This window comes from Phocoena phocoena, chromosome 11 (assembly GCF_963924675.1).
Source record: "Phocoena phocoena chromosome 11, mPhoPho1.1, whole genome shotgun sequence".
NCBI classification, from domain to species: domain Eukaryota; kingdom Metazoa; phylum Chordata; class Mammalia; order Artiodactyla; family Phocoenidae; genus Phocoena; species Phocoena phocoena.
In genome coordinates this window covers 83,561,573-83,574,842 of record NC_089229.1, presented here as the reverse complement: position 1 = coordinate 83,574,842, position 13,270 = coordinate 83,561,573, and the positions used below count along the sequence as shown (strand labels likewise).

General features: G+C 36.6%; 1 protein-coding gene across 3 annotated transcripts in view; it reads right to left on the bottom strand.

Annotated features, from left to right (window-relative positions):
- The window catches only part of SOX5 (SRY-box transcription factor 5), a 401,670-nt gene that overhangs the window by 133,655 nt on the left and 254,745 nt on the right, over positions 1-13,270 (bottom strand). For all 3 annotated transcript variants that reach the window (XM_065886530.1, XM_065886528.1, XM_065886531.1), the window contains one exon: positions 5,894-6,014. In XM_065886530.1, coding sequence (XP_065742602.1) covers positions 5,894-6,014 — 121 coding nt within the window. The remainder of the gene's footprint in view (positions 1-5,893; positions 6,015-13,270) is intronic.

Sequence of the window (13,270 nt, the reverse complement as noted above, 5' to 3'; positions counted from 1 at the left end):
AGTCCCCAACCCCCAGTCCGCGGAACCAGGCCGCACAGCAGGAGGTGAGCGAGCAAAGCTTCACCTGCCGCTCTCCATCGCTCGCATTTCAGTCTGAACCATCGCTGGTCTTACCACCTGAACCCCGCCCCTCGCCCACCGGTTGGTCCGTGGAAAAATTGTCTTCCGTGAAACCGGTCCCTGGTGCCAAAAAGGTTGGAGACCGCTGCTGTATAGGACATGAAATGTAATTAATTGCTGGGTGTGGTTCTAATATAATCTTTTTTCTTTTTTTTTTTTGGTGAGGGGAGACACAGGATGCTGGTATTATACTCAGTATCCATCATTTATAAGTAACTTAATAAGACAGACACAATGGTAGGTACTGCTTCATATAAAATCCTATTTAATCTCTGTAACAATTCAGTAAAATGAGTGTTATTAATCCATTTTGTAGGTCAGGAAACTGAATCTCAACAACTTGCACAAGGACAATTAAAGTAGCAAAACGAGGCAAATCAATTGCTTATCTGAATATTATACATATCCCTGTAAGTGCAAGATAAATTTTGTTAAAATATTCTGTTCTGTGGTTGTAACATGATAGATCAACAACCATAACTTCCAAGTAAAAAGGTTATAACATTTAAAAAATGAATATATAATATACGAAGCCACAAGTTCCTAAATCTTGGATTCAGGCACCATCAGTGGCTCAATAATTCTTTCCTGACACTCCTAAGACTAAAGAAAGGTCCAACTGCTCCATTTTATTAAGTAATATGTTTCAAACAACTCAGGTAATTTATGTAGTGTCTGAGAGATGTCTCTGTATTTTCCTTGAAATTTTAAAATATCCTGTGTGCCCCTATGAATTAGCTTCAGCACCCTGGTACCTTAGCACAGTTTGGGAACTACAGTCCATTAGTTTGGGAACTATAGCCCATCTCTAGGGAAAGATACTGTATCTGTAGCTATGTGACACATTCAATTTGACACTTTGGGCCAAACTATCAAGCCAACTCTTTTACAACTGTTTCCTACTATATACAGAAAATGGGTTATTTTATTGGATTTTGACTTCCTGTAGTTTTTTAAAATTTCCACATAAAATGTGTTCCTGTCAAAAATTTCTGAAGCATCTATTAGAATTATGTGGCTAGAAATTTTACACCCAAACAAAAAGGAGAGAGGCAGAGGACTATAGTCATTAGTAAAAAGAGAAGCACCTATTCCTTTCCTTTCTGCCTATAAAATATGTGCTCTGAAGGAACAGCACTTAACCTGAGTGGGGGGCTGGGGTGTAAGGAAGCTGAGTGTTGTGGAAAGAGAACTGAAAGTTGGGGTCAGAGAAATTGGTATTGACGAAACTCATGACCTTCAATCACCTTATCTCAAAGGTCCCTCTCAAGTCTAAAATGTTGGGCTAGGGGCTTCCCTGGTGGCCCAGTGGTTAAGAATCCGCCTGCCAATGCAGGGGACACGGGTTCGATCCCTGGTCTGGGAAGATCCCACATGCCGCGGAGCAACTAAGCCTGTGTGTCACAACCACTGAGCCTGCGCTCTAGTGCCTGTGAACCACAACTACTGAAGCCCACACACCTAGAGCCCGTGCTTCGCAACAAGAGAAGCCATCGCACACCACAATGAAGAGTAGCTCCTCCCCCCCGCTCACTGCAACTAGAGAAAGCCCGCATGCAGCAATGAAGATCCAACACAGCCAAAAATGAATAAATAAATACATTAAATAAATAAATCTATAAAAAAAAGAACCTGCTGTATAAAAATAAATAAATAAAATAAAATTCAAAAAAAAATTTTTTTAAATAAATAAAATGTTGGGCTAAAACCAGCATACAAATTCATTTTGAATTTTGGTAGATTTTTTTCTATGATGAGTCAGCAGAAAACTCTTCCTGCCAACATAAAACTGTTCTGCAGGTGTCAAAGATGTGTACATTTTATTTCAAAAATATCCACCTGGGACTTCCCTGGTGGCACAGTGGTTAAGAATCCACCTGCCAATGCAGGGGACACGGGTTCAATCCCTGGTCCGGGAAGATCTCACATGCTGTGGAGCAGCTAAGCCCGTGCACTACAACTACTGAGTCTGTGCTCTAGAGCCCGTGCTTGGCAACAAGAGAATGAGAAGCCCACGCACCACAACGAAGAGTAGCCCCTGCTCACCCCAACTAGAGGAAACTCACGCACAGCAACGAAGACCCAATGCAGCCTAAATAAATAAATAAAAATTAAAAAAAAAAAATCTACCTGATACAAGCTTTGCAGTTCACAGGTTCAAGTCTTTGGTTAAGAGCTTAGGACTCCACTCAGACTTTCCAGCAGAAGCAAATGGACTGTGTCCTTGGACTCTTCAACCATCCGGAGTATACTTGAACCAACTCATTTGTACATACATTCAGTTTATAATTCAGAATTGGAACTAGCATTTATTTATTTATTTTTAATTTTGGCCTAGCCATGTGGCTTGCGGGATCTCAGTTCCCTAACGAGGGATTGATCCCGGGCCACAGCAGTGAAAGTACCAAATCCTAACCACTAGACCACCAGGGAACTCCCAGGTTTTTAGTTATTTAGTTTTTCAAATTTATTTCAAGGACTTCAATGATTGTCTTCTGATTAAAATGAGCTAGTACCCATAAACATAATTTAAAATTGGGATTTTTAATTACTGCAATATAAAATCTGGGGTGTGTTTAACATGTAGCAACTGAATTGACAATTTTCACAGAACTGGTAAGTTAAAAATACAGATTACTTCATTATTGATTTTCCCTGAATGTTGAACCAGTGTTTTTACATAACTTTTTTCAAGTTATTATACATATTTAAAGCACTCCATTTAATAATACACCATTATATTTACCTCCTTAGAAGTCTGGAAGTATTTTTAGACTTTAAAAAAGAAGTAAGAAAGGCAATAACTAGATATAGATTCATGAAGAAGTGTGGTTTCATGCTTGATTTCACTAACAGCAAACACCAAAACAGAACTGAAATTCTGATAATATATCAATGTTTGTAAAGTGACCTACATATTCATAGATAAGAGTGGACTACAACATTCTCTAAAGCTTCCTTTCTATCTAGCCAGTTTGCTCTGAAGTCTCTGGCTGTGCTATTAATTTATTCTTATATTGTTTAATGACACGCTTTCTAGCAGTTAAGAGAAATTCCAGCAACTACATTCTGTAGGTGTCCATTCCACACCGTGTTTCTACCATCATATTTCTTAAAGGGAAAATACCTTTATTTCCAACTAGAAGTTTCTTTTTTGGAAAAGAAGCTTGATGATGGTTGATGATGATGGTTAGGTTACCCAACTGGTGTTTTTATTTTTTCCCCATTGATAACATTTTAACTTTCATGTGTAGTTTCAAAGATTTTAATTTTATTTATCAAAACACATAGTCTAAACAGAAAAATTTATCACCAATACTTTCTTGAATGGATTGATGAAAAGCATTTGATACCAAAAAACAGTATACCTTTCATATTTACTTGAAACTCAAATCAAGATGGATTAGTCAGTGTCTCTTTCATTGAGAACTCCGTGATATTACTCAAATTAAAACAAATGACAGCCAGAGCAGTGACCTATGATTGACAATTATGGGGGGAATAAAATAAGAAGTCCCACTGAAGAGAGAAGATGGCAAGATTTCTTTCCCTACCTCGATTCCTTTCCTGCAACATGATTATGGAGGACATAAGTACCCTGGAGTATTTACAGCTTCCACCCAGCTCCTCATTCAAACTGACGGTGTGAGCGTGTCAACAAGGGTGGCACTTTCTTTTACTACTGGCTTTTTCTTCATTTTAGACTTTGGCATGATGCTTATTTCAAGCTTTCCAGCAGCTGTACAGGCTTTATTCTATTTTACTTCCAGGATACAAAAGAAGTGGTATCACTTATAACTTTAAGCGCTGAAGGTATGAATATCAAATGGCTAATATATTAACAACTTTAGGAAGGGAAACATTTCTCCACGCCACGTTATGTTAACACTGAACAAATGTGCTATGCCGGCTCTGTCAAATGGGAGTGAGGCAGAGGTGTTCTTGACCTGTTCCAGGCCCCCAGTTATGCTATTGTTCATACTCGGTGTGGTTTTCTCTTCAGCACAATATTTGCTAATGGGACTTATGTCTACAGTTGCTTAAAAAATTTCTTTTTCAAAACCAGAACTAGTCTATATGTACACATTGCAGGTGCAGTCTGACGCAACTGATGATTTTTAAAAGTGTCATTTTTTTTTCATTTTAGTAACCAAGGCTATGAAAAACATATTGGCAACATACATTTAATGTGAATAGTAATTCCTCAGGTAAAGGGAAACAAAAAAATCTTTTACAATTAAAAACTCAGAAATCAATGTAGCAATAGAATTTAAAATTCTCTTCTTAAAATTTAAATTATTTTTAGAATTTAAATATTTAGGATATAAATATAGTCCTTAGTTGTACAAAGAAGTTGGTGTTTCTGGATGAATCAATCTACAGAGATTGTTATGCAACAAATAATATTAAATAAATACATTAAGGATCCAGAGTGAGAACACCATCTTAAAACACAGGAAACCTAAGTCAAGAGAAAGATGTGCAAAAGCCATGTTTAAAACTGCAAAGAGCAAAGTGCTTACAAGTATGAATTTTTATACTCCTCAGTTCAGTTCACTTTTACCTAGACTCCATGGTTGCAATCTACTCACTCATATGGCTTTAAAATATTACACCCCATTTCTTCATTGCTGTATAAAGAAAGTTTATAAACTAGGAATAAATGTTAAATATGAAAATTCAAAACATCATTTAACAGGAAGCAGATTTGATTCCTAGTAATGTTCAGAAGAATTTCTCAAATGCAATAAGTGTTGAAGCATAGCAAGATGCTAATGTGACAATTTATGAACATATAAATGAACCAAAGTCTACTGGTATTTACAAAATAATATTCTATATAAATATCTAAAAGGATAATACTTTGCTAATTGTTTTCAATGGTATTCTACTTTGATCAATGAAAATATTTCAATTATTAGATTGTTTCCAAAACTCACAGTGTATAATTTTGATTTTCCTTAAAAAAGTCGTAAAATCACAGGCAAGTGAAGTTGATAAGCAACATAAACAGTTATCTCAATATAACCCATCACTTAGTGTAAAAATGCCCTTGTGTTGTTTGTAATGAATGCTCAATCATTTATTCATTCATTCAACAAATAGTTGAAATTGTACTAAAAGTGTAGCTATAACAATACGTGAGACAGAATGAGCACTGGCCCTCATAGAGTTTACAATTAAAGTGAAAGGAAGTACACAGGATCCAAAGGAACCTGGAGAAAGGGATCTAACTAGATTAGGCCAGCTTTCCCTGTCTGAGCTGGAAGAGGTTCAGAAAACCAAGGAGAGTGAACACAAACAATTCAAGTCCAAAGTCAAGAAACAGTATGGTTCGGTCTAAGAACTAAAAGAAGCCTAATGAGAAATTAGGCTGTAAATGTAGGGAGGAGACGGATAATGGAAGGCCAACTGATTCACATTTGGAGACTTGGGTTTATCTTAAAGGGCAATGGAAAGCTATTAAAATGCATATTCCTGTCTTACCTACATAAAAATAAATTGACCCCGAAAATTATATTCATAATTTAAGAATATACTGGAAATGAAAGTTATGAAACAAAATTATAAAAAGCAAATATTGGCTTCAGAAGCATAGAAATAATCTAAGCTCTTGAATACAACATAAATCCTTTTCTACACTTTCTGTGTGTTTCCTCTTTAAAATAAAAATGCTATATGGGTGATCTCATTTCTTGGTGTGGCAGGAATATTAAATTGCCTAAAGCCATGCCCTCCACGCACACCCAAGTGAAAAATCAGTGGTACTTACTACATCCAGCCTTATAGCTGAAGCCTGGAGGAAGGAGGAATCCTTGCTGGGCAGCTGCAGCCAGTGTCCGTTGATCGGGAGGGAATACAGGAATCATTAATGGCGGCAGTTGACCTTGAACCTGCTGAACGTATTAGAGTGAATCAAAGAGAAGAAGTTTTGATACTCCATGCTTCCCATCCTCCCACCCTTATGATATAAGAAAAAAATTATTCAATTCAATATACTGGCATACAAGCCTGCTAGAACCCTGGATGTGAGGCTATGTCTTAGGACTACTTTAGACAGGAGAATCAGAATACTGAATACTTTAACTGGAAGGTGTTATCGAGTTCACTTTCTAACCCGGTGAATAATTTCCCTACATGATGATATCCTTTACAGTGATGAAGCATCCATGCTTCACACTACAAGTCTTTTCTTACTGCATTAATATAATGATTAGAAAAGTATCCCTTAGGTTGAACTAAAATCTCCTTCTGTAAATCCCACCTGTTAGGACTAATTCTACCTTCTAAGACAAAATTAAACTGGTACCATTTTATATATGAACAGCTCTTCATTACTTGAAGATAATTCTCATGTTCATGCATAATACTAAGGTGTTTTTTTTTAAGTTCTTGAATAAAAGAGCTGAAAGAAAGCTTAGAGAGTAATAAAGACTTTCCCCATCCTTTACAGAAGAGGTAACTGAGGCCGAAAGAAAACTGACTTGCCTGTGGCCATGGAATGGGGGAGTCAAAACTACGTCTATGATCTAGTCCCTTGGATCTTTTGAATTCATCTATCCTTTTTGAGGCAATTGAACCACTCGTCAAACCACACGGCCTCTCTTTTGGTTGCCATCTTTAGAATACACCTTAATTTTCCGGTGTCACTCTCAGGATGTAGGGTTCATATCAGTAAATAAATAATCTAATACAATGGAATCACTATTTTCTTTTAATTGAACAGTAATTTCTAGAAATATAAACTAATGCAGTCATTTCTGCAGCCTTGTCACATTGTTACTAATGCAGAGGTTGTCATTTACTAAAATACCTAGGATTTTTTTCCAAATATTTAAGCAAGATTTCTCTGGTGGACATGGTTATTGGTTAGTGTTTGTCAGAGAACATACGAATGAGAATTTAGGATCATGCTAAAGATCACATCTGACACTTTATTCTCCTTTACTCTTTCTTCCTCACATTAAGTCAGTTATTTGGAAAATAAACAAATATTTCATAAACACATACTGTGTATAAGAAAATGAGCTAGGTAGTACAGACATAATAGTAAACAAAACAAACAAGATCTTATGCCCATGGAGCTTACATTACAGTGGGGATAATGGTTAAAAGTAAAACAAACACATGTACAAACAAACAAACAAACAAAAAATTCAGTCGCTAACCTTAACGGCAACTCTGAGATATCTCCGGACTTGTTTTCCCTTTCTCTCACTGGCATTCACATTCTTAGACACACGATTCTGATAATTCTCATAATTTCTCACTTTAAAGGTCCACCTTCACTTTCTCCACCGTTTCATCTTTCATAGTAAACCTCTGAGGTATTTCTGAGATTTTGGTGTGTGTGTGTGTGTGTGTGTGTGTGTGTGTGTGTGCGCGTGTGCGTGTGCGCGCGTGTTGAGGGGGCAGAGGAGGGGATGAGAGAGAGAGAGAAGGAGGAAGGGTGAGGGGAGAGAAAGAGAGACAGAGAGACAGCCAGCCAGCCAGCCAGGCAAACAGAGAAACAAGCACTCTAAGGATGAGGAATCTGTTTTCAGAAATGACTCCAAATTGCAAAGTATTTCTTTTAACCAAAAGGATTTTAAACCTATCACTGCCGCCAGAGTGAAACCAAAAGTGAACAACACAACCAGGAAAACAAAAAGAGAATGTTTTAAGGTTAGAACTGAAGGTTAAAAAGCTTATATCACTACAGCCCACATTTTCTGAACATACTGGAGAAAAGATAAACTTTATGTAGACACCAATGGAAAACAATTGACTGACGTCTCAAAAATTAGAAAAGTGCATATCGACCAAGTATGTAGGAAAAAGTGGCCTGAAACAAGAGGAGATGTTTGAAGGCAAAACAGGATGGGCGCTAGTTCTGTGTAAGAAGAGGACGCTGACCAGAATAACAAGCAAACCAAGAAACAACAAACTAGCCACGCTGGTTAAGGATCATCACTAGCTACTATGTATCCTTTACATTTCATCATAAGTTATTATATTTTATATAGTACATCTCCTCCTTTCTAAGACACCATTGGTTATACAATGTGTAAGATGGTTATGAATTTAATAAGAGCACTTTAGAGGGAAGAAGAAAGGAATTTCAAATGAAACACATACAAGGGTTGTAAGAGTCATCCAGACTTCAGAGACCTTAAAATTTGGGAAAAATATCTTCTACAATTGCAGAAACAATAGCTTCTTATTTTAGTGCAGTAGTTCTTAAACTTGAAGCTATATTTTAGAATCACCTGGCAAGCTCTGAAAAACTCCCAATGCCCAGACTGTTTCCTAGACAACAGGGGTGAATTAAATCTGAATCAACAGGGGTGGGACCCAGCCATCAGCATTCTTTAACGTTCCCCTGATGATTCCAATGTGCATCCAGGTTTGAGAAGAGCTGTCTTAAAGAATGCTGAAGTCACTGTCAACAAATCTTTTTGTCTTCTTCATATTTTGCCTTGAGTTACAAAGGACTTTCAGGTATATAAGTAGTTGAAGGGAGACTCTGCCTATTACAGGGCATTAAACTATATTCCTCATAGAGTTCCTTCTAAATGAGTCTTGTATCTGTATTTCACCTGCTCCTCTTCTGAAAAGCTTTTGATGGTTGCTTTTACTTAGAGAATAATGACCCAATCCCTTCACATGGTATTCAGGATTCTTCACAGTTTGTTCCTAGTTCATCTTGCCCTCCTTCAGATATTCTGTACTTCTGCCTCAATGGGTCATGAAGGGTTCCTTGCATACTAGGTGTTTTTCCACGCTTGAACAGGCTCAAAAGTATCTTCTCCTCTGTTTTTAGTAATTTCTCTTTTTCTTTTCTTCTTGGCGAAATTCTACTTATTTTTCAAAGGCTTCTGAGACCCACATAATGTCTTGGCCTGTGAAGCACTTCTTTCTTATGGTGCCAATTTTCAGGCAGAAAGAACTGTTACTTCTTTAACCTCATAAAGCTAACACAATACTTACTGTGTTGAATAATAGTTACTTGTATAAGTTGAGCCTCCCTTATGACCTATGAACTTATTTAGGAAAGAGGCTGTAACTTATTTATTATTGTAACTCTAGAGCTTACAGCAGCAGCTGAAATTATTATATGAATTGATAATTCATAAATAAAGAAGAACAATGTATTATATAGTCCTGTCTGTAATTACTTCTTCGTGCCCCACCTCCAAATGTCCACAAAAGGCCTGTGGAAAACGAAGTTCTTTAACGACCGGGAAGGAATTCAATTTCACTGAAGAAAAATGGCAGCATGAAATACCAGCTGCTTTGTGCTCCTATTCTTAATGTATAGATAAAAGGTCATATACATCATGATAAATCCATGATTCTTAGAATTATGCACGCATGAAGAAATAGAAAAGTAATACAGAAATACTGGAAATTTATTACATACTTCCATAATGGACAGATATGCCTGCCTATCATGTTCTAATAACATGATGTTTTAATTATAAAAGCTTTGCTTTTACAGTACTCTATCATTACTATTTTCTTTTTTCAAACATTTCCCGGCTTTATTTACATTTATTTTTCCACGATAATTTTAGGACATGGAATTTCTCTTTGAATTCATTAACCTAATGGCTTGATGGCCAATAACAGGTTATATCTTTTATTCAAATCTTCTTTTGTTTGATATACTTATTGTAGTTTTCTTGGTAATTTTATTTGTAAGGTTTTTAAAAAATACTTTTCTTGCTGTCGTAAAGGTAATGTGTTCTTGTTATATTGTTTAACTGGTTGTTGCATGTACATAAGTCTATCTACTTGTGTGTGACAGCTTTTACCCAGGTAATTCATTCATACTCTAATAATTTATAATAATTTTTCAGGTAAAAAATTTAGTATTTTAAGAATAAATTGCAATAAATTCTGGGGCTTAAAAAAATCTGTGTATTTTATTATGATTATTAAAAAACATTTTGCTTTAGTTATTAAAAAAAATTTTTTTTTAATTTAGTTTTGGCTGAATTAGGTCTTTGTTGCTGCACGTAGGTTTTCTTTAGTTGCGTTGAGCAGGGACGACTCTTCGTTGCAGTGCATGGGCTTGTTATTGCAGTGGCTTCTCTTGTTGCAGAGCACAGGCTCTAGACGCATGGGCTTCAGTAGTTGTGGCACATGGGCTCAGTAGTTGTGGCACGCAGGCTCTACAGCACAGGCTCAGTAGCTGTGGCACATGGGCTTAGTTACTCTGCAGCATGTGGGATCTTCACGGACCAGGGCTTGAACCCATGTCCCCCGCACTGGCAGGCGGATTCTCAACCACTGCGCCACCAGGGAAGCCCCTGCTTTAGTACTGTAACTTGTTTTAGTGTCTGAATTTTCCAAGATCCACAAATGTAGAATTACACTTTTAAGGCTGAGAGAGCCTAGAGATTATCTGGCATAACACAATCATTGTGCTGATAAAGAAATGAGACTTAGCTTGGCCGTATAAATTGTTCAAGATCCCACATTTAGGTAAGAGCAAAGTTAACACTGAAACTACATCTCCTAACAATCTAGTACTCTTTTCCAACACTTGGGAAAAATTGGGGGTGGGGAGGACGAGGAATTCAAGAGAGAGGAAGAACTAAAATGAAAAATAAGCCTAATTTCACAGTCCCAATGATGTGTTTATTTTAGAATAGCATAGGAAAAATTACAGAGCATTGTAGTAATATTCAGAATAAAGTAAACAGTAAAATATATATAAAATGTGTGGTTAATTCATCTATGCAACTAAAAACACATTTCAAAACAGTTGATCCTCATTATCTGCAGATTCTGTATTTGCCAATTTGCCTACTCAATAAGATTTACTTGTATCCTTCCCAAATTTACTTGTACTAGAGCTTTTGTGGTCACTCACAGACCTGTGCAAAGTAGCAAGAAATTTTGCTGATTTTTGCTGTTTAAAATGCACATAGAATCAATAATAAATATTAATAAGGTGTCTTTAAACAGAAACACACATAAAACAAGGCTATGTATCGATCAGTTGATGAAAATAGTGTGACCAAAGGCTCTCAGGAACCTAACTTTGTGTTTCCTCCAGGAGCAAAATCGTCCAGTATTTGATAATTCAGTGTTCATGTCAACTTTATAGGACATAACTAGCACAAATAATGAGCACCAACTGTATTACTGCTGTATCTTAAGTAATTTTCAGTTCCTTGATGCTGAAAATTAGCCCACCTTTGGGAGAAAAGGACGTATCACATCGAAACAGTATAATGTTTCCTGGATAAATTCTAAAACAAATTTGTTATAATGTTAGTATTTCATTCTCATATTTGCCAGTTTTGACCATTTCCAAATCCTATTCACTGCTAACTTCACTTATTTTCTTTAACTTAATGGATGAATTCCCTTAAAGCTCCTAATTAAGGTTTAAAATGTGTGACATTTGTAATTAAGTTTCAACAAGATACTTTTGTCACAAAATTTTGGTCTTTTTAATGGGGGCATGTTATTCACAAGTTTGAATAACTCACAACAAATTTAAGGTGCTACTTCCTATACTTTTTAAACTTTAAGATAGAATATTATGTTTTAACACTTTTTATAATTCTACCACATAGATAGTGCATGTAATCTTGCCCTCTAAAATTTCATGAATCCAACACAATCACATTATCACACTTGTAAAAGAACAAGTAAACACTTATCAATTATTCATAGTTAAATATTTTATATTTTATGTAAATATTCTACTCAAAACCCTTCAGTGGTTCCCTGAAACTATTTAATATATCAAGTAGATATTTAAGATTATTAATTTAGCTTCCAGTCCCATGGGTCTGTTTATTATTCATTCAATCAACATTTTTACTAACTAGAATGTATACTTTTTTGGTACCCAGGAATACAAAGATGAATTCACATACAATGCCTGCTCTCCAGAAGCTCTAAGTTTGGTCGGGCAAATGGATAGATAATTAGAATACACTGCCATTAGTTCAACAATAGACACTTGTATGGGATACTATGGAAGCACAAGCGAGAGACTCCTAACACAGCCAGAAGAAGTCAAGGCAGGCCTCATAGAGATAGGTCCAGCAGGTGTAGGGTCTGAATGGATAAGTAGGAGTTAGCCAGGCAAAGAGGTGGGAGTGTGAAAAAAGAATTCCAAGCAGATGGGAGAAAAAATGAGCAAATTATCAGGGACAAGAAAAAAATACCATGTGAGGGGGAAACCACCAAGCAGTATAGAACAGCAAAAAATGTAAGTGAGAACCAGTGTTAGAAAGTCTGCCTGAATCAGTCTGTGTTTCACTGTAAGACACTTGAGATTCCCCCTGTAGGCTCTGGGGACCGTTTAAGTAGGTTAGGTGGTATACTCTGGTGGGCACAGGGAGAAAAGATTTGAGAGGCAAAGCGTGGAGACTAGGTACATGTTGATGTTGGGGGAGGCTATAAATGTGTGGGTATATGAGAAATCTCTGTACCTAAAAAAAGAGAAACTATATATGTAAGAAAAGGAGAAGAGGACAGAGTCATGATAACTTTCAGGTGTCTAGTTTATATAACTATTTACACTGGTATGAAACAACAACAACAAAACATACAGGGGTAGTGACAGATTTCATGGAAGGATATGAATACGGTTCTGAACACATGTGTTCGAGGTACCTAAATAATGTTCCACTGGAGATACCTTACTAGCAGACTGATACTGCAGTCTGAAGCTATGGTTTGGGGGATCACTTGTTGATGAGAGTGAACTAGATAATCTGAAGAGGGTTTGAAGGATAAAGAGACGACGGCTTACAATCATCTGGGTCGCAACAATAATTCAACAAAGGGCAGAGGAAGAGGAGTCTTAAGAGCAGACAGGTAAGATAAGAATAAAGAAAATCTTGAGTACAGTATCACAAAAGCCAATGGAATATCAAGGTTGAGGTAGTGCCTAATAGCGAAAAGTGTAGCAGAAAGAGTATTTTAGAGACAAAAATAATATCTTCTGGAATAGTTTAGTAGAAGATGGTGATGAATCTAACAACAACAGATCCACTAGAATGGATATTCTGAAAGGTTGAGCATATTCCGAAAGGTTGAGCACTGAATGACAGGCAAGAAAAAGGGGATGGCAAATGTAGAAGATTCTTCAGAGAAGGCTGGGTGAGGCATTAGGAGAGACATTTGATGGCAGCTGCGT